The sequence below is a fragment of the Schistocerca cancellata genome, chromosome 5 (genome assembly GCF_023864275.1).
Source record: "Schistocerca cancellata isolate TAMUIC-IGC-003103 chromosome 5, iqSchCanc2.1, whole genome shotgun sequence".
In the NCBI taxonomy this organism is placed as follows: Eukaryota; Metazoa; Arthropoda; class Insecta; order Orthoptera; family Acrididae; genus Schistocerca; species Schistocerca cancellata.
The window spans coordinates 75,467,505-75,489,161 of NC_064630.1; the positions used below are offsets into that span (position 1 = coordinate 75,467,505).

Here is a 21,657-nt window from a genome sequence, read left to right on the forward strand (position 1 = left end):
ATGTTGTGAAAATAAGAAAATAAAAAATATTTGGCATGACAGAGTTTTGAACACAGATCGCCCACTTGACAGCCCATCACCGTGACCACTTAACCACGATGACGAGTCAGTTTACTTTCGCTCAGTATTGCACTTCTTAGCTCATATCGTTCACTGTTTCTATTTTGCTTTATATTTCACAGTTCAGTTCACTTTCTTTCTGTTTTCATGCTTGATCTGTATTCAGTTGGAGCCCTGGTGACAGGCATAATTCATTCCATTGTATGTCAAATGTGGCCACTAGGCATATATGATCAGTCTTATCCCTTGCTGTCATGCCTCTATTATTCGTTGAATGTTCAGACTGCGTACAATTAACAAACTTTTACCTTGCCTTTACAAGGCCTCTAGAGCTACCACTGACACCCCACTCACACTCAGTTTGATGTTTTGTAATAGGTCATGTATTTACTGGAAAGGAGACGGTATCCGTGAAAGGATAGTGCCTGAGGTGGCATCAGCATCTCTGGTATGTCTCTCTTGTTTTGCAAATTCATTGGTAGCAGCTTCGAATCATGTGACAGATTCAGAGAAATTTCCAGCTGCTTAATTATCAGCAACATACTTATACCATGTCCAAGAACAGCATTCACAGTGGGGCTGAATTGTGAGTGATGCATTGTTTTTTTCAGATCAACAAACAAGTAACTTTATATTAATGTCACTGATTCTTTTCTAATTCAATGATGTATTATGCTATAAGGCTTACAGCTTCCATTTAAGAACTGGGTTTTCATTAGCTGAGAAACTGGTTTGTTTCCAGAATTAAACTTTCATTCTGCAATGGAATGTTTGCTGTTGTAAAAAGTCCTGGTGTATTAAAATTGTGTACCAGACTAGGACTGTAATGTCTTTCACAGGTAATGCTCTTGCCAACTGTAAAGTTTAGAAAGTAGAACAACAAACACTGACAGAAGTAATGCTGTGAGGGTATATCTTGAGATGTGCCTGGATACCGGATTAGTGACACTATTGGCATGCTTGTTGGAAGAGAAAGAAAAAAATAAAAACATATAGGCAACATGGATGGTTTGATATTTTTCTTATTAGTTTGTGTGTGATGTTGTTGTAATTTTAGAATTCCTTTGTTTCATTTTAAACTAATTTTCTAATTTGAATATGTAGGCAGTCACAGCACCAGCAGTGTCATATGAAGCAGATGCAGACACACTCTGGACGCTGATTCTTACAAATCCGGATGGTCACTTCACTTTAAAGGATGCAGAATATGTCCATTGGTTTGTGTAAGTATTAAGCAACTTAAACTGAAATTGATGTTTATAGTACAAGACTTGTGTACTTACAATTGCAGTGAAAACTTGGTCATGCAATATGTTTGTACGTAAGAAAAATGATGATGAACAATGCAGACAAAATTTGTGAGAACACGTAAATAGTATGTTACTGATGGGCTGTTTTGTGTTGCACAGTTATAAATTACATTAGCCATCAAAGCTCAGGAGTTTCCAGAGAAAACATATCCCTTGTTCTTTGCGTACAGAACAATTGTTTTTGAGTAAGAAGTTCAAGTGCGAAAGTAAGAAGTATAACATGAAAGACATGTTTCACACAATAGTCTCTCTTAAAAGTTAAATCTTGACCATTTTCTTACTTCATAAAGGATGTCCTATAAAGAACATAACATTTGAGTCAAAATAACATACAAATTTATTGATGAAATTAGGGAATTTATATGGTATTGCAGTGTATACTACCTGTGATAGTGTATGAAATATAATATTATGACTCTGCAGGCACCGTCTTGTCTTTTCGATGAAGTTTTCCATAACTTTTTGGCACTTTTTGCACCACTAGCTCTGAATTTACCTGCTGAATCACACAAGTGATGGGGTTTGTAGGCATACACATGAGATTTCAAATCCCCCTACAAAAAGAAATCACATGGTGTCGTATCACAAAATCTGGGCAACCAGTTTACGTCACCAATGCAGGAAATCACAGAGTCAGGGAAAATCTCTTGTAACAGTCAATGTCTGCTTGACTGCACCATCTTCTGACACCAAACCTCTTCAGCATGCACACAATTCAGTTCAGACTATAAAAACACTCTTAAAATATAACTTTAGCATCTGCCCTCCACTGTTAATGTGTTTCGAGTACCATCTTCAAAGGAATATTATGCCATTATACCCTAAGCTGAAATGTTATAGTACATAGTCACTTGTTGTGGATGTAATGACTTCTCCATAATTATTTGAGGGTTTTTTGTGCCCCAAATCGTGCAATTTTGCTTGCTCATGAAGACATTCAACAGATAGTGTGTCTTATAAATGAATATTATTTTCTTGGGGAAATTGTTGTCCATTTTTTCTTGGGCAAGCACCCAGTGGGCAAATGCTTGGCACTTTTCATGATAGTTTGGTCTCACTTCTTGTGTTGGTTGGATTTTATAGACCCAGATCTGCAGATCTTTTTTCAGAATTTGTTGCATGCTAATTCTGGGACTATCCAGTTTTCATTAAAGTCAGTGAATAGATTTCCCTGGACTTACAGCAGTGTTATCACGCACAGTGGTGATGTTTTTCACAGAATGAATAACTCAAGGATGATTTGAGGGTTTAATGTCCCCAACCGAACCTGTTTTCTCAAATTTAGCAATCAGTCTGAAACACACCATTTCCTATATGCAGATTTAGGAAGCACTACCCCTTTTACAGAAATAAGGCCGGCCGGGGTGGCTGAGCGGTTCTAGGTGCTACAGTCTAGAACCGCGCGACCACTACTGTCGCAGGTTCAAATTCTGCCTCGGGCATGGATGTGTGTGATGTTCTTAGCTTAGTTAGGTTTAAGTAGTTCTAAGTTGTAGGGGACTGATGACCTCAGAAGTTAAGTCCCATAGTGCTCGGAGCCATTTGAATAGAAATAAGTGATCATGATTGCCTACAATGTTAAAGCAATTTGACAGATAACTTTGTACACAAACAGCATTTTACTAAAAGGAGAGAGGAGAGGTGTAAACGGGATTTGAATCTCTGAAATAAATTGTAAACTTTAAACATTGGAACTAAGTGAGAACATGTTAGCAATAACAGTCATACACAGCTTCTTTAAAATTCCCTAATGCTAAACATGAACCATAGTAATAAAACTTTCCATAGTTTGCTAACAGCTCAGCTTAATAAACAGAATACCTTTTTAGTGAAAATTAATCATGATCAAATGCACTGATCAGAACAAGTTCTATAATATGGAAAACCCAGAACTGTTACAGCATTCAGCAATACTTTTAGAAGCACCTTTGATGTGTAGAAATGTATAGCACGTAAGTTAATCGTTGTATTACTGATTTAAGCAAAAGTAATTTCAAACCAATAAGCAAATTTAAACCAACTATTTTCTTTAACAATTTGAGTTTCAGGTCATGTGGAGCAGATAGTGTACTGCAGTATCCTTTAGACTAATTGAATAATGTGACTGAAATCTTTGAACACTTTAGTTATTAGTGTTATAAAAAATCAAGTAATTAATTTCACTTTTTTAGATACTCAAACTTTCAGGAACAGGACCATAACATAACCTACATGACTTAGGTAAATTATTTTCCACTCTATACACATGCATTAAAATTCACAACTATATTAAATCATTGCATGAAATGGCTTATTCAAGCACTGACACATGTCTAAATAATCTGCACATTGCCTGGAGTTGTCAAAGTACTGATATGTGGTAGTAAGGGCACTGGGAAGCATTTTGCATTCATGGCTTTTCATACGAATACAGTTCTATTAAATTTATTCTTTTCACTGTCAGATCTCTTGGAACCTTCCACACTATGCCATGTTATGACATGCTGATAAAACTTCCATCTGAGGCTCGTTTATAGAGTCATTCCTTGGTTATGGAAGTAATATTTGTACAATTTATGTTTAAGTATTAACATGAAAAAAAAAAAAACTGATAGCCCTGCATATGACACTATGTGTATCAGCTAATATTTGATGATACAAGGTGGTTGATTTACCACTAAACAAAGGAACAGGAAGTAATTTGGAACTAATTATGCCTTTCTTCCCTCCTCCAGGATGTTCACACATCAGTGGCTAGCTACTGGCTGATTGTAGTAATCTTGGTGCACTCATTGGCATTGTCATGCCTTTTGCTTTGCACTCTTACACCTCCCAGACGGAGGGAATTCCCTTCATCATTTCTTTCCCAACCATTGCAGTTCCAACTATTTATACCCTACGCATGAATCTGCAAAAGTACAGAATTGTTTCTTACATTTAAATTATAAAAGAAATATACTTCTTAATAAGATACGATGAAAGGAATACACACATTTGAGAATGTACAATAATAATGATATGCCAATATTTACTTAGAAGGCATAAAAGTTTTAGTGCTAAAACATCTGTGGCGAACATATTGGTGTTACAAGTATAGTCTGGTCTGGTGGTGTAGTAGTAAAGTTCATGCCTCGAGGATAAGTCATGAAGTTGAACCCTGGTGGACCAAAGAAATTTCCAGTCTGCCTGTAATCTGGTATTCACCTCTCTATGATGGGGAGAAGAGGAGTTTGTGGCACAACTTGACAAGAAGAAGGGACCGGTTGGTAGGGCATGTTCTGAGGCATCAAGGGATCACAAATTTAGCATTGGAGGGCAGCGTGGAGGGTAAAAATCATAGAGGGAGACCAAGAGATGAATACACTAAGCAGATTCAGAAGGATGTAGGTTGCAGTAAGTACTGGGAGATGAAGCAGCTTGCACAGGATAGAGTAGCATGGAGAGCTGCATCAAACCAGTCTCAGGACTGAAGACAACAACAACAACAACAATGATGTGAAGTGTTACCAGGAACGACACATGGCTCTGATTCCATGTGAGACTGTAGGTTCCCTTCCGTCAGGGGTAGATTAGGGACGTGTGTGTCACCAAAGTGATGGTCAATCAAAGGACTTATACTCAGCGATTGAGCTACACAAAATTACTGTTGGCAACCTGTCTCATTACTGTCGACATGTGGAAAGCAGTCTCTGCACAACATTCACCACATTCGTAATAAGTTTTCACTGTGACAACACGCTGTTCCATTATGAAGCGCTCAATTACTAAATGCAAAGAAACCATGAAAATTTATGCAGGTACAAAAAATATGCTTGTCTTGTCTGTAGCTGACAGCAGGTGGTTAATAAAGTTATTGTTCCAGAGTGCAGTAGTTGAAACGTGTCAGTTTTTCTTTGTATAGTAATATGCATTTTGGACAGCTGTTCCACAAATGCAAGAAACACAGAATTTGATGTAATCCGTTACAGACCACATTAAGTGGCTACAACCTGTTGACTATTACTGCATACGCTGATGAGCTGCATAGCCATTCGGCGTAGACGGAAACAATCATTTTCTTCAAGTGGGTACCATAGCCATAATTGTCATTTATTATGCTAGATAATTAGGCATGTTGACATATACAGCACTTGAAAATGGCATCTAAAGCTAACATTGGCCAATATATGGAATTAATAAAGTAAATATGTGTAAAGGACAACCAAAGTGGAACCATTACAATGTTCTTCAGCAAGATGGAAACAAGTTGCTGTTACGCTGAAGTGTAGCTGTCAGAGCTGAAATTGATGAATCTGTGAACAGTCTCCAGTTGTCAATATATTAGACCTTCCTTATCATTGACTGTGTTCCACAATTTTTGAATTATTTGACCTCAAAGGTAGTAAAATGTGTCAGTAGAATTAACCCACATGGGAGGCATTTAGAATTGTACATCAGTTTATACTCACAGTAATCAGTCATTTGATATCTGCTGCTGACTGAAAGCCTACTGTCAACTCTTTCATGCATTACAGTTTTCAGATATACACACATCTGCTGTTCCTGCATGTTTTCTGATGTCTTCCACACTTCATCCACTGGGTCATTATCTTTTCTTATCTTCTGGAGCCCAGCAAAAAACTTCCTTGGTCCATCAACCAGCCATTCACCTGGCTACATATCCCGTCCAGCTCCATTACAAATGTTTCTTTCTCACTGCCTCATGTCAAAACCACTGATTGTAAAGCTTCATTTTCGGGCACATACACTCCTGGAAATGGAAAAAAGAACACATTGACACCGGTGTGTCAGACCCACCATACTTGCTCCGGACACTGCGAGAGGGCTGTACAAGCAATGATCACACGCACGGCACAGCGGACACACCAGGAACCGCGGTGTTGGCCGTCGAATGGCGCTAGCTGCGCAGCATTTGTGCACCGCCGCCGTCAGTGTCAGCCAGTTTGCCGTGGCATACGGAGCTCCATCGCAGTCTTTAACACTGGTAGCATGCCGCGACAGCGTGGACGTGAACCGTATGTGCAGTTGACGGACTTTGAGCGAGGGCGTATAGTGGGCATGCGGGAGGCCGGGTGGACGTACCGCCGAATTGCTCAACACATGGGGCGTGAGGTCTTCACAGTACATCGATGTTGTCGCCAGTGGTCGGCGGAAGGTGCACGTGCCCGTCGACCTGGGACCGGACCGCAGCGACGCACGGATACACGCCAAGACCGTACGCAGTGCCGTAGGGGACCGCACCGCCACTTCCCAGCAAATTAGGGACACTGTTGCTCCTGGGGTATCGGCGAGGACCATTCGCAACCGTCTCCATGAAGCTGGGCTACGGTCCCGCACACCGTTAGGCCGTCTTCCGCTCACGCCCCAACATCGTGCAGCCCGCCTCCAGTGGTGTCGCGACAGGCGTGAATGGAGGGACGAATGGAGACGTGTCGTCTTCAGCGATGAGAGTCGCTTCTGCCTTGGTGCCAATGATGGTCGTATGCGTGTTTGGCGCCGTGCAGGTGAGCGCCACAATCAGGACTGCATACGACCGAGGCACACAGGGCCAACACCCGGCATCATGGTGTGGGGAGCGATCTCCTACACTGGCCGTACACCACTGGTGATCGTCGAGGGGACACTGAATAGTGCACGGTACATCCAAACCGTCATCGAACCCATCGTTCTACCATTCCTAGACCGGCAAGGGAACTTGCTGTTCCAACAGGACAATGCACGTCCGCATGTATCCCGTGCCACCCAACGTGCTCTAGAAGGTGTAAGTCAACTACCCTGGCCAGCAAGATCTCCGGATCTGTCCCCCATTGAGCATGTTTGGGACTGGATGAAGCGTCGTCTCACGCGGTCTGCACGTCCAGCACGAACGCAGGTCCAACTGAGGCGCCAGGTGGAAATGGCATGGCAAGCCGTTCCACAGGACTACATCCAGCATCTCTACGTTCGTCTCCATGGGAGAATAGCAGCCTGCATTGCTGCGAAAGGTGGATATACACTGTACTAGTGCCGACATTGTGCATGCTCTGTTGCCTGTGTCTATGTGCCTGTGGTTCTGTCAGTGTGATCATGTGATGTATCTGACCCCAGGAATGTGTCAATAAAGTTTCCCCTTCCTGGGACAATGAATTCACGGTGTTCTTATTTCAATTTCCAGGAGTGTAGATTGCTTGGTTTTGAAAATTGTCCAGTTCATCTTCATTCATCTGACTTGTTTTGCAGTCCATCTAGATGCCATCTATGACTTCTAACTTCCACTGTAAGTGTACACATTTAGGTGGAACCAGTGTATGATGTTTCTTGGGCTGCCAGTGCAGATTTTGTTGAGTCAAAGTAAAAAGCTTTCTCAGAACTTGTGAATTCCACACAAAAAGTAGGAATTCATACTCATTGCTCCATTCAGCAGTTTTATCTGTGGCTTACAAATGGTCCATTGTGCTACGTCCACTTCTAAAGCCAACTTGTTCCATTGGTTAAAATCTGAGGTTGTCAACCTTTATGGTAGATTATAATCTCAGTGATACCTTAAAAAAAAAAAAAAAAAAAAAAAAAAACTCTTTCAGTTCCATTTATTGTGAAGGAGAAGAGTTATAGAAACATCAGAGCTTTGTGCAGATGTTCTTAAATAATTTCGTGAGTTACTTTCATATTATTTTTCTTCTAAGTTTGAATCTCTCTTGGCACATTTCCTTTCTTTGTACCTCTATACACTTTATCTCGCAATATGTTCAGAATGTTTTGTACTATCTCTGCCTTGGCAGCACTGTCTTCAATAGCATCTCCATTGCTATCGCGCAGAGATGGCATTGATTGTTTCTTACCGCTAACATACTTCACATACGACCAGAATCTCATTGGATTTTCTGCCAGGTTTCGAGCCAAAGTTTCATTGTGGAAACTGTTATAAGCATCTCGCATTGAAGTCCATGCTAAATTTCGAGCTTCTGTAAAAGACCGCCAATCTTGGGGATTTTGCGTCTGTTTAAATTTGGCATGTTTGTATCGTTGTTTCTGCAACAGTGTTCTAACCCGTTTTGTGTACCAAGGAGGATCAGCCCCATAGTTTGTTAATTTATTTGGTATAAATCTCTCAGTTGTTGCTGATACTATTTCTTTGAATGCAAGCCACACCTGATCTACACTTATATTATTAATTTGGAATGAGTGGAGATTGTCTATCAGGGAGGCTTTAAGTGAATATTTATCTGCATTTTTGAACACATATATTTTTTGCTTACTTTTGGAGGATTTGGGATTATAATATTCAGTCTTGCTACGATAACCCTATGTTCACTAATCCCTGTATTGGTTTTGATGCTCGATATTAACTCAGAGTTCAAGCATGTTTTCACAACCTTTTACTATTCGCATGGGCTCTTGAACTAACTGCTCGAAATAATTTTCAGAGAATGTGTTTAGCACAATTTCAGATGATATTTCGTGCTTACCTCTGGAATTAAACATATATTTTTGCCAACATATCGAGGGTAAATTAAATTCACCACCCACTATTATTGTACGAGTCAGGTACGTGTTTGAAATCAAACTGAAGTTTTCTTTGAACCTTTCAGCAACTGTATCATCTGAATTGGGAGGTCAGTAAAAGGATCCTATTATTATTTTATTCTGGTTGCCAACAATGACCTCTGCCCATACTAACTCACAGGAAGTATCTACTTCAATTTCACGACAAGTTAAACAACTTCTAACAGCAACAAACATGCCACCGCCAACCGTGTTTAGCCTATCCTTTCAGAACACCATTAGGTTCTTCACAAAAATTTTGACTGAGCTTATATCCAGCTTTAGCCAGCTTTCTGTGCCTGTAACGATTTGAGCATGAGTGCTTTCTATTAGCGCTTGGAGGTCTAGTGCTTTCCCAGCACAGCTATGACAATTTACAACTGTTATGCCGATGGTTCCTGTATCTATGTTCTTCCTGTGTTCTGCCTGCACCCTTTGTGACTGAAGCCCTTCTTGTGTTTTCCCGAGACCTTCTAACCTAAAGAACTGTCCAGTCCATGCCACACAGCCCCTGCTACCCGTTAGCCACCTCCTGCGTATAGTGGGCACCTGACCTATTCAGCGGAACTTGAAACCCAACCACCCTGTGGCGCAGGTCGAGGAATCTGCAGCCTGCACGGTCGTAGAACCGTCTGAGCCTCTGATTCAGACCCTCCGCTCAGCTCTGTACCAGAGGTCCACATTTGGTCCTGCCGACAATGCTGCAAATAGTCAGCTCTGCTTTCATCTTGCAAGCAAGACTGGCAGCCTTTACCACTTCTGTTAGCCACTTGAAACCAGAGAGAATCTCCTCTGATACTAAGTGCTCTTCGTGGCATCCGGGAGGACCCTTTTCACATTTGGAATGACTCCACCCGGTATGCACACGGAGTGCACATTGGTTTTCTTTCCCTTCTTGTCAGCCAAGTCCCTAAGGGGCCCCATAATGCCCCTAACATTGCAGCTCCCAACTACCAATAATCTCACCCTCTGTGATTGCCTGGATCTTGCAGGCTGAGTGGTTTCCACTGAAACAGGACAGGCGACAGCATCTGGTTCACTGGCAGTGTCAGCCACAGAGCATGTGGAACCTGTTTGTCAGACAAACCAGGGAGGCCTTATGCGTGGCCGCCTGGAAAGTCTTTCACTGCCTGTGTCACCCCAGGGTGAACTCCCACTCGACCACAGGTGAGGGGTCAACATCAGTTCGAGCAGTAACTGGATTGGCCACCGGTGAGGACTGATCGGAGGACTTGGACGTGCTGGATGTCCGTTGGATCCCCACAACCAGCCCACAACAGTGGTGCCCATCCACTGCAGCCTCAAACTGTGTAACTGAAGCCATCACAGACTGAAGCTGAGAGTGAAGTGTCACCAACTCGGCTCGCATCCGCACACAATAATCGCAATCCCTGTCCATACCAAAGACAATGTAAAAATAAACTATGCAGATAAACAGACTATTAGGAAGTGCTGCGCATCTCTACTGCAGACCCTGATGAAAATGCAGGAACTGTGTCTAATAATACACAGATATTCAAAAACCTAACTACTGAAGCACTCAGGTGAAACTAAATAATTTGCCCCTGATTAGGAACTTGTAATATGTCACAAAATCGGTTTACTTTCCGACGCAAACAGACACACGAGAACTGTGGCTATTAGATATTAAATTTATGCGCAGAAACTCAAAACTAAACTATTTAAGCACACAGATGATATAATAAAATTAGCTCCTGGTTAGGAACTCATAAATGTCATAAAAGCGGTTACTTCCCTGTTGCTGCGTGTGTCTCAGTTGGCTACTGCTGCCTGACTCTGGAGTTGGCTACCCTTTGTGATCAACCAAGTTACACTCTGCTATGGAAAGCCAACAAACCATTGAAAGTGAATTCCCAGGTGCAAGAATGGAATTCTGATTAAGCACTTACTTGTTTTGGCATTAGTGAGTGTGGATTAGTTCGACAAAAACAGAGCTCTCACGTCAGAGCACAGAGCACTAACTGTAGGTGGTGTTGGATGAAAGTTATGGACTTAGCTTGGGTCAATTCATGCCATTGAATGTCATTTGTTTCCACACAAATTTGATTGATCCATTTTTCATGTGACTTTCTCTGTTGATAGTGAACAGTATTCCTGTTTCACTTTGTCAGTGGCTATTGGCGAGAGTTGCTAGTTCCTGAAAGAGGCCAAATAACTACAGGGCTTTTAATGATTGACTGTGGAGTTACGAGAAATTTATTTCTGTCAGCAGTTCAAAGTGTAGCTTGAAACCCTTATTTAGACTGATTTGACAGTGTAAGAAAGTAAAGAATTAATTCGAGTCAGCCAATAAATTTTCTCGTTGATCTGTGAAGCAGTACATCACGTAGTTTGTCTCACACATTGCAAACAGCTGAGAATAGGTGAATTCTGGCTGTGACCGTGAATACAATTTCGCGTGACATTATGGAAGCTCTGTGCCACAGATGGAAGTGTACGTTTCTGTTTTCCTTATGTCTGAACTCATTAAACCACTGGCCAAATGGTGCTGTGGGAGAAGAAGAGTTGTGACAGTCCTGCCACAAACTTTATCAACATTTAACAACTTCCCATGGTACCTTGAATCCATGCAGTGTCACTACATGAAGATGCTCCAGTTTTATGTCAGTTGTTGTCACTGTCTATCTGGTGCACACAGTAAAACAAGTGGTGGTTCAGTGGCTCATTCTCAATTGGCTGAGGTGGCTGAAACTTCTGCCGAATCAATGGGAACCTGTTGACTGCATTTTTTTGAAATTAAATCATTTAATAGTAATGCTAGCAGTCACAAAATTTTCCGAGTGGCACACATATTTTAGGATTGCATGTCATTTATAGAGACTGGAGGGACACATGTCACAGTCTAATTTTAGAGCTAACAGTTATAATATAACTAATGAATGTGTCTATTTGCATTTATTATGACATTGAAAAATCCTCGATGTTCCAGAGCTTGTTTCACCTGATCTGACACTGTGCGATTTTCACTTTTGGAGGTTCATAAAGGATCATGTCTGTACTTCCACTAGCAGATTATGTACCTGACTTAAGAAATATGATTGAAGAAGTTGTTGTAACAATTGCTCCAGACACACTGATCAAGGCGTGGAAAGATATGCCTATCAACGTTGTGTGTGCCATGTGATGGATGGTGCTCACTTGTGACACAAACTGTTTAAGTTGCTCTTTCATATGATGTATTATTTATAACTATTGCTCTTTCATTTGATGTATTATTTATAACTATAAGTTGAATGTAATAAATGCTACAAAGCCTGCAAACCCAAATATTTATTTTGAAACACCAGGTCTATGTGAGGTGCTATCCAAATGTTCCCAGAATATGTGTGTAGTTGGTGAAGTGTAGCTAGTACGATGAAATGCCGCCAAGTTGTACCTTGTACATCTTTTGAGAGTTAGTGGTTCAATCAGATTTGTGCTAGGTGATGGTGTTTATTAATATTTCCTAATTCTCATGTGTTGCATGTCTTGTGAAATTGACAGTGGCCGGTGTCTGGGAACTGTGTGTGTGTGTGTGTGTGTGTGTGTGTGTGTGTGTGTGTGTGTGTGTGTGTGTGTGTGTGTGTGTGTAAACTTTTGTAAATGTAAAATATTTACATTTTTGCCCAGATTTTTTTATTAAAATGTAGGAATACTTGAGGCAATACTAACCCTACAACTTCTTAGAGAAGGTACCTGTAGGTTATGGAAAGACAAACCTATTTGTATAGCATTTGTAGTCTTAGAGAAAGCTTTTTACAGTGTTGACTGGAATACTCCCTTTCAAATCCTAATGGTAGTAGGGATAAAATATAGGGAGCAAAAGGCTCTTTACAATTTGTACGGAAACCAGATGGCAGTCTTCTAGACTCTTATAGAGTCGAGGGGCAGGAAAGAGAAGCAGTGATTGAGAAGGGAGTGAGACAGGGTTGTACCTATCCCCAATGTTGTTCAATCTGTATACTGAGCAAGCAATAAAGGAAACAAAAGACAAATTTGGAGTAGGAATTAAAATCCATGGAGAAGAAATAAAAACTTTGAGGTTTGCTGACGACATTGTAATTCTTGAAAGGATGATATAAGATGAACATTAACAAAAGCAAAATGAGGATAATGGAATTAGTTGAATTAAATCAGGTGATGCTGAGGGAATTAGATTAGGAAATGAGACACTTTAAGCAGTAGATGAGTTTTGCTATTTGGGCAGTAAATTAACTGATGATGGTCAAAGTAGAGAGGCTGTAAAATGTAGACTGGAAATGGCAAGAAAATTGTTTCTGAAGATGAGAAATTTGTTAGCATTGAGTATAGTTTTAAGCGTCAGTATTTGAAGTATTTGTATGGACTGTAGCTATGTATGGAAGTGAAACATGGACAATAAACAGTTTATACAAGAAGAGAATAGAAGCTTTTGAAATGTGGTGCTACAGAAGAATGCTGAAGATTAGATGGGTAGATCATGTAACTAATGAGGAGGTACTGAATATAATTGGGGAGAAGAGGAATTTGTGGCACAACTTGACTAGAAGAGGGGATCAGTTGGTAGGACACATCCTGAGGCATCAAGGGATCACAAATACAGTACTGGAGGGTAAAAATCATAAGGAAGACCAAGAAATGAATACATTAAGCAGATTCAGAAGGATGTAGGTTGCAGTAGTTACTTGTAGATGAGGCTTGCACTGAGTAGAGTTAGCATGGAGAGTTGCATCAAAGCAGTCTTTGGACTGAAGAACAAGAAGAAGAAGATGATGACAGCAGCAGCAGCAGCAACAACAACAACAACAACAACTCAAGTGAAATTTTCTTTCAGACATTCATTTGAATTTTTGATATTAAACAGTGTACTTCAAATAAGAAAAATACTATAAGATTTTTAAACAGTGGGAAGTCCAGCACGTCCTTTGTTTCCATAACTCCTCTGGCCTCAATGTTCTCTAGTCTGTCCTCCACCTGGCCTGGTCCCTTTCCTACTCTACTGCACACTTCCTCAGGCGGCATTAGCATCTTGTCCCACTGCTACCCGGCTATCCTGTTCCTCCCCCCTGGATGCCTCCTCCTTACCAACACCAGCCACCCGAGATGATTGCTGCTTGCATCACATGCAGTTACATTCGGGCTGTAGTGACAGAGAGAGTGCTGTTTGTTTGTTTGTGTGTGTGTGTGTGTGTGTGTGTGTGTGTGTGTGTGGTGTGTGAGATATGCCAAAAGTTCTACTTCTGAGGAAGGATTTTGACCAAAAGCTTAAACATTTGTGGTATTCTTTTCCATTGTATTTGTCTGTGACTCAACACCTCCTCTGCATGGGAAATATAACTTTTTTCTGTGATTATGAGAACTTTCGTTTGATTCTTGATGCCTTTTTCTAGTAAAAGTTTCTGGTCTGATATATAATTTTTCAAAATTTTCTATCTGTCCAGCAAAGTTCCTAATAAAGTAATAATCTTGCATTCTAGGGGCAACATTCCTGGAAATAATATCAGCAAGGGTGAAGTTATTTGGGATTACTTGCAACCCTTTCCTCCCCGTGGAACTGGCTTCCACCGATTTGTATTTATTTTGTACAAGCAAGAAAAGAAGATGGATTATGAAATGCTTAAAAAAGATGGTTCTTGGTAAGTTGAAAAGACATTTGAAATGTATTTGGACTGTTAGTACGTACATTTGGCTGCTGCTACTTCATGAATAAGTTGCTGTTAAAATCACAGTTGGCATATTGTAATATGTGACAGGATGTATATTTTTTAGATGTGCTTCATGTAGCTTTCTACCATTGAATGAAGGCATGCTTGTAGCCATAAATAAAACAATAGTGTCTTGTGAGGCTAGTACAGATTTCGAATATGAAATAATTGGAGTGAAGAAAAGTGTTAAAGATGGAACAAACATAGTAATTGGATGCTTTCATACACCTCCTGCCTCAGGAGCAATAGTGTCAAAACATTTGAAGAAAATATTGAGAAAGTTACATATAAATTTTTTGGTTATATTATAGTATAACAGGACAGATTTCAACCTCCCAGCGATAGACTAGGGGCTCAAGTGATTAGGACTGTAGTAGGGATAGGGCATCATGCACAATTGCTCTAAATGGCTTAGTCAAAAATTAAGTCGAGGAATTAATAAGAGAACTGATTCATGAAGTTAACATCTGCTGGTTTAAACTGATCTGAACTTTTTGACTCGGCCAATGAAGAACAAAAGTTTGGTGACCATTATGTCCATACAGTGTCACTGAATATGGGTGTAAATTGGAATATAAAGAAAAGAAGGAAGTTATTTCTGCTTAGCATGAGTGACAAGAAACAGATTTCTGATTACTTGAATGTTCAAGGTGAAATATTTATCTCCAAGACTGAAAATGTTGAGTATTGAGCAAAGTCCAAGAGTATTATACAATATGCTGTAGACAGGTATGTTCTAAGCATTGTTGTTAGGGAAGTGAAGGACCTGATTTGGTTCAACAGTCTAAAGTAATGAGGACCTCATTGTAGATTTAAATGTAACTAAAGCCTCATAGACAAGCATAATTTGAGCAAATTTAAAATTGCATGTGTCAAGTTTTCAATGACTTCAAAAGTAAAATTCCATCTATTGGTGTGACAGAACATCCTAAGAAGTTTTGGTTTTATGTTAAATCAGTAAATGGATGTACAAAATAGATACATGTTCCAAAGTTTTACTGACCTTCAAAGTAGTCACCAGCATTGTGTATAACCCATTGCCAGCAATGTGGAAGTCGTAGGATACTCTTACCAGTGCCAGTTGTGTTGACAGTTCGAGCGGCACGATCTGTTGCCCGACTAATTTTTAGCTGTTCAGAAGTGAATGCCGTGAAGTGTTTCCTGCAGTTTAGAAATCGAGTTGAACTCACGAGGGCTTAATTCAGAGGAATGCAGTAGGTGGTACAGCACTTAGCAGTCCCATCAGTCAAACAAATCAGTAACAGCTTGCACTATACATGTTTGAGCATTGTCTTGCAAAATGATGGTCAGGTCCTGCAGAAAGTGTCATCACTTCTGTCTCTAAGCTGGTCGTAGGTTGTGTTCCAAAAATGAACAGCATAGAGACAGAAGTGATGACACTTTCTGCAGGACCTGACCATCATTTTGCAGGACAATGCTCAAGCACGTACAGTGCAAGCTGTTACTGATTTGTTTGATTTATGGGACTGTTAAGTGCTATACCACCTACTGCACTCCCCTGACTGAAGCCCTCATGTGTTCAACTCGATTGTTAAACTGAAGGAAACACTTGACTGCATTAACTTCACAACTGCTACAAATTCGTCAGGCAATAGACCGCGCCACTCGAACTGTCAACACAACTGTCATTGCTAAGAGTATCCTAAGACTCTCACATTGCTGGCAACAGGTTATACACAATGCTGGTGACTGCTTTGAAGGTCAGTAAAACTGTGAAACGTGTGTGTTTTGTACGAGCTGTAAATAAATAGTTGTCACTATTTAAGTTACAACCCTCATATACAGTTCCATTAGTTCATTCACGGAAGATGCTGTTAAATTTATGGGAGCTGCAACGCTAGATCATTATAGCAAAATGAAGGAAAACTTACAGAGGATTGATATTTGTTGTGTATAGCATGCTGTGTATAAATAGGCAAGAAGACCCGTTATTGTGTGATCACACGATTACAGAACAACCACTGGAAGCAATCTCGTCCATTAAATATCCAGGTGTGTACATACGGACTGATTCAATGTGAAATGACCACATTAAACTAACCGCAGAAAGGTAGATGCCAGGTTGAGATTTAGTGGACAAATCCTCAGGCTATATAGTTGTTCCACAAAGGTTGTGGTTTACAAAAACCTCGTTTAACTGATATCTGAGTATTACTTGTTACTCTGGAGCTCGTACCGGATACAATTGGTAGAGGATATAGACAAGATTCAACAAAGGGCAGTATGTTTTGCAATAGATTCATTTAGTAAATGCACAAGAGTCACTGACTGGGGATTCCCAAGTGTCAGTAAAAGATCTTGATGAAACTTTGTGTTTGTAGAGGGAGGGGGGGGGGGGGGGAGGAATAAAGAAATATATGGAAAATGTTTCTCATATAAAAGTTGATATGTAATTAACATTCTTGAAAACTGTCTAATCAAATTTTGTAATAATTTGAAATTTTCCAAAATAGCCCACTGGCATTAATTAATTTTTAAAAATTAAAACTTTTGTTACAACATAAAGTAAAGAAACGTTCAGGCTGCATAAATCCATGTGTAATAATGCTTGTTGTGTAAATACCATTTTTGGAACATAAGTTGTACACAGTGTGCTGTCAGAGTATTTTTAACATGACTATTTAAAGTACCTAAACAATCATTATTAGCCTAGTTACTTATTGTACTTATATTTGTTTTATGTTTTAAATTGTAATTTTACACTTTTCTTCACTGAGACACATACATGTATTTTGCTGATTGAAGCTAATAAGTAACTCATTGTTATGGTACAAACTCATTGCAAAAATGATATTCTGTAAATAAATGCTTAAAACATAACTTTTTCTTATACGATGCACATAAAATGAAAGAAATTTCTTCACTTAACATACATGACGAAGAACCCAATCTAAAACAAAATTCATCAGGACTTCAGCGGAGGACAAGGAACTTGTTCATCTGGTGATCCAAAGGGCTTAATGGCTCAGGTACAGTCAGGATACATATATAGCTTTTGATGTTGGCAGTATTTTGTGAGAAGGTTTTCAGATCTAGTCCTGTTGAACGTTCATGACGCCGTCAGTCTCCACTTGATTAGATTAGATTAGATTTACTTTCATTCCAATTGATCCGTAGTGAGGAGGTCATCCAGGATGTAGAACATGTCAGAAAAACAACAATACATGCAAATATTAACAACTAAAACAAATAAGCTAATGGACCTTCCATAGGTCCCAAGTGGAATGATCGTCTAAATACAGGGTGGTCCATTGATAGTGACCGAGCCAAATATCTCACGAAATAAGCATCAAACAAAAAAACTACAAAGAACGAAACTCGTCTAGCTTGAAGGGGGAAACCAGATGGCGCTCTTGTTGGCCCGCTAGATGGTGCTGCCATAGGTCAAACAGATATCAACTGCATTTTTTAAAAATAGGAACCCCTATTTCTTTCATTACATATTCTTGTAGTACATAAAGAAATATGAATGTTTTAGTTGGACCACTTTTTTTGCTTTGTGATAGATGGTGCTGTCAGAGTCACAAACGTATAAGTATGTGGTATCACGTAACATTCTGCCAGTGCGGATGGTATTTGCTTCATGATACATTACTCATGTTAAAATGGACCGTTTACCAATTGTGGAAAAGTTCGATATTGTGTTGATGTATGGCTATTGTGATCACAGTGCCCAACGGGCGTGTGCTATGTACACTTCTCAGTATCCTGGATGACATCATCCAAGTGTCCAAACTGTTCGCCGAATAGTTACATTATTTAAGGAAACAGGAAGTGTTCAGCCACATGTGAAATGTCAGCCACGTCCTGCAACAAGTGATGATGCTCAAGTAGGTTTTTTAGCTGCTTTCGCTGCTAATCCACACGTCAGTAGCAGACAAATTTCGTGAGAATCGGGAATGTCAAGAACGTCGGTGTTGAGAATGCTACATCAACATTGATTGCACCCATATTTCTATGCACCAGAAACTGCATGGCGACGACTTTGAACGTCGTGTACGGTTCTGCCACTGGGCACAAGAGAAATTACGGGACGATGACAGATTTTTTGCACGTGTTCTATTTAGCGATGAAGCGTCATTCACCAACAGCGGTAACGTAAACCGCTATAATATGCACTATTGGGCAACGGAAAATCCACGATGGCTACGACAAGTGGAACATCAGGGACCTTGGCGGGTTAATGTATGGTGCGGAATTATGGAAGGAAGGATAATTGGCCCCCATTTTATTGATGGAAATCTAAACGGTGCAATGTATGCTGATTTCCTACCGATGTTACTACAAGATGTTTCACTGCTGTTCGTCTTTAATTGTGAGCCATATGTTTGTGACTATTACAGCGCCATCTATCACAAAGCGAAAAAAGTGATCCAACTAAAACATTCATATTTCTCTATGTACTACACGAATATGTAATAAAAAATGGGGGTTCCTATTTTAAAAAAACGCAATTGATATCCGTTCACACCACAAATAACTCTTATTGCACGTTTTTATACCCAGAAAACTTTAGCTTGGGTTGATGCATTACCCTACAAAATAATCCCATATGACACTATGGAGTGAAAGTAATCATAGTATGCTGGCTTTTTCATTTTTATATCCCCTATGTCTGACAGAATTTGCATTGCAAATAGAGATTTGTTTAGGCACTTCAGCAGTTCTGTGGTGTGCTCCTCCCAGTTGAATTTATTATCAAGCTGTAATACCAAGGATTTATCACTGTCCACTTCTTCTATCTGCTTGTCATCATATGTTAGGCATATACTCATGGGACACCCCTTAAAAGTTCTGAACTGCATGTAATGTGTTTGTTTTTTCAAAGTTAAGTGACAAAGAATTGGCTTGGAACCAGTGATTAATGTCCAAAAATATTTTATTAGCCGACATTTCTAAGACTACACTTTATTTGCTATTTATTGTAATGTTTGTATAATTGGCAAACAAAACAAACTTGGCATCTGGTAATGTTACTGATGAAAGGTCATTGATATACGCAAGAAAAAGTAAGGGCCTTAAGATGGAACTTTGTGGGACAGCAAATGTAATTATTTCCCAGTTGGATGATGCCTGATAGCTTAATACATGTCTCTTTCCTAATAGCACCCTTTGTTTCCTGCCAGAGATATAAGATTTGAACAGATTTGCAGCATTTCCTGTTACATCATAAAATTCTTATTTACTTAAAAGGATACAGTGATGTACACAGTCAAATGCCTGTGACAGATCACAAAATATACCAGTTGCCTGCAATTTTTTGTGTAATGAATTAAGTACATTTTCACTGTAAGTGTAGATAGCCTTCTCAATATCAGAAACCCTTAGAAATCTGAACTGTGACTTTGACAGTATGTTGTTTGTGACAAGATTGTTATATAGCTGATTGTACATTACTTTTTCTAAAATTTTTGAGAATGCTGGCAAAATTGAAATTGGATGGAAATTTGACACTATTTCTTTATTCCCTTCTTAAACAGCGGCTTAACTTCAGCATATTTCAACCATTCAGGAAATATTCCACTGATAAATAACTGGTTACACAGATATACTTAAAAACAAAGATGATGTGACTTACCAAATGAAAGTGCTGGCAGGTCGACAGACACACAAACGAACACAAACATACACACAAAATTCAAGCTTTCGCAACAAACTGTTGCCTCATCAGGAAAGAGGGAAGGAGAGGGAAAGACGAAAGGATGTGGGTTTTAAGGGAGAGGGTAAGGAGTCATTCCAGTCCCGGGAGCGGAAAGACTTACCTTAGGGGGAAAAAAGGACGGGTATACACTCGCGCACACACACACACATATCCATCCACACATATACAGACACAAGCAGACATATTTGGTCTTTAAATATGTCTGCTTGTGTCTGTATATGTGTGGATGGATATGTGTGTGTGTGTGCGAGTGTATACCCGTCCTTTTTTCCCCCTAAGGTAAGTCTTTCCGCTCCCGGGACTGGAATGACTCCTTACCCTCTCCCTTAAAACCCACATCCTTTCGTCTTTCCCTCTCCTTCCCTCTTTCCTGATGAGGCAACAGTTTGTTGCGAAAGCTTGAATTTTGTGTGTATGTTTGTGTTCGTTTGTGTGTCTGTCGACCTGCCAGCACTTTCATTTGGTAAGTCACATCATCTTTGTTTTTAAGTATGGTTACACAGATAGCTTAATATGTTACTTAACTCAGAATCACTTTCTTTAATTAACTTTGTTGATATTTCATCATACCCACAAGATGTTTTTGATTTTAAAGATTTTATGATGGACATTACTTCTGCTGGGGTAGTGAGGGTCAAATTCATATTATGGAAGTTACTTGAAATGTCAGTCTGAGTTATCCCATGGCAGTATCTACAGAAGCTGACAACCCCATCTTTTCAGTAACAGTTAAAAAGTGTTTGTTAAAAAGTTCTGCAACACTACACACGTCACCTATGTGTCATTTACTCTTAATGCTGTTTGCCCCTCTTCATGTCTGGTTCTACCTGTCTCCTCCTTCACTATATCCCATATTGTCTTTATTTTGTTATCTGATATGACTATCTTTTCCTTCTAATATATTTGCTTTGATGTCCATATTATAATCTTCAATATTTTGCAGTATTTTGTAATGTGCTATTGCATCAACATCAGAACAGTTTTGGATTGACAGATACAGTTTTCTTTTTGTTTTACAAGATACCTCTATTCCTTGAGTAGTCCATGGCTTCTTTGTAGACTTTGCTCTAACCTTGGTTAGTTTTGGGGAAAGATAGTCTTCAAATAAGGTAAGCACTTTATTAGCAAAAGTGTTAAATTTTTCATTCGTGCCATGAGCACTGTAAACACCACTACAGTGAATTTCTCTGAGGAGTGTCCTAAAATAGTCAATTTTTGGCTTATTGATTATCCTCTTGAGCTCAGATTTAACAGATTTTATGTCCTGTTCAGTATTAACATTTAACAGAAGGAACTGCATGTCATGGTCTGAGAGGCCACTGACTATTGGTTTTGTATGTAATTCCATTCATTGGACTTTTCTATAAAGATATTATCAATGGCTGTTTGTGAGCAATTGGCTACCCTAGTTGGGAACTTT

General features: G+C 39.6%; 1 protein-coding gene across 1 annotated transcript in view; it reads left to right on the forward strand.

The window, feature by feature from the left end:
* LOC126188097 (39S ribosomal protein L38, mitochondrial) overlaps window positions 1-21,657 on the forward strand; it is a 50,448-nt gene that overhangs the window by 20,060 nt on the left and 8,731 nt on the right. The window contains exons 4-5 of the mRNA XM_049929562.1: window positions 1,165-1,283; window positions 14,327-14,485. Coding sequence (XP_049785519.1) covers window positions 1,165-1,283; window positions 14,327-14,485 — 278 coding nt within the window. The remainder of the gene's footprint in view (window positions 1-1,164; window positions 1,284-14,326; window positions 14,486-21,657) is intronic.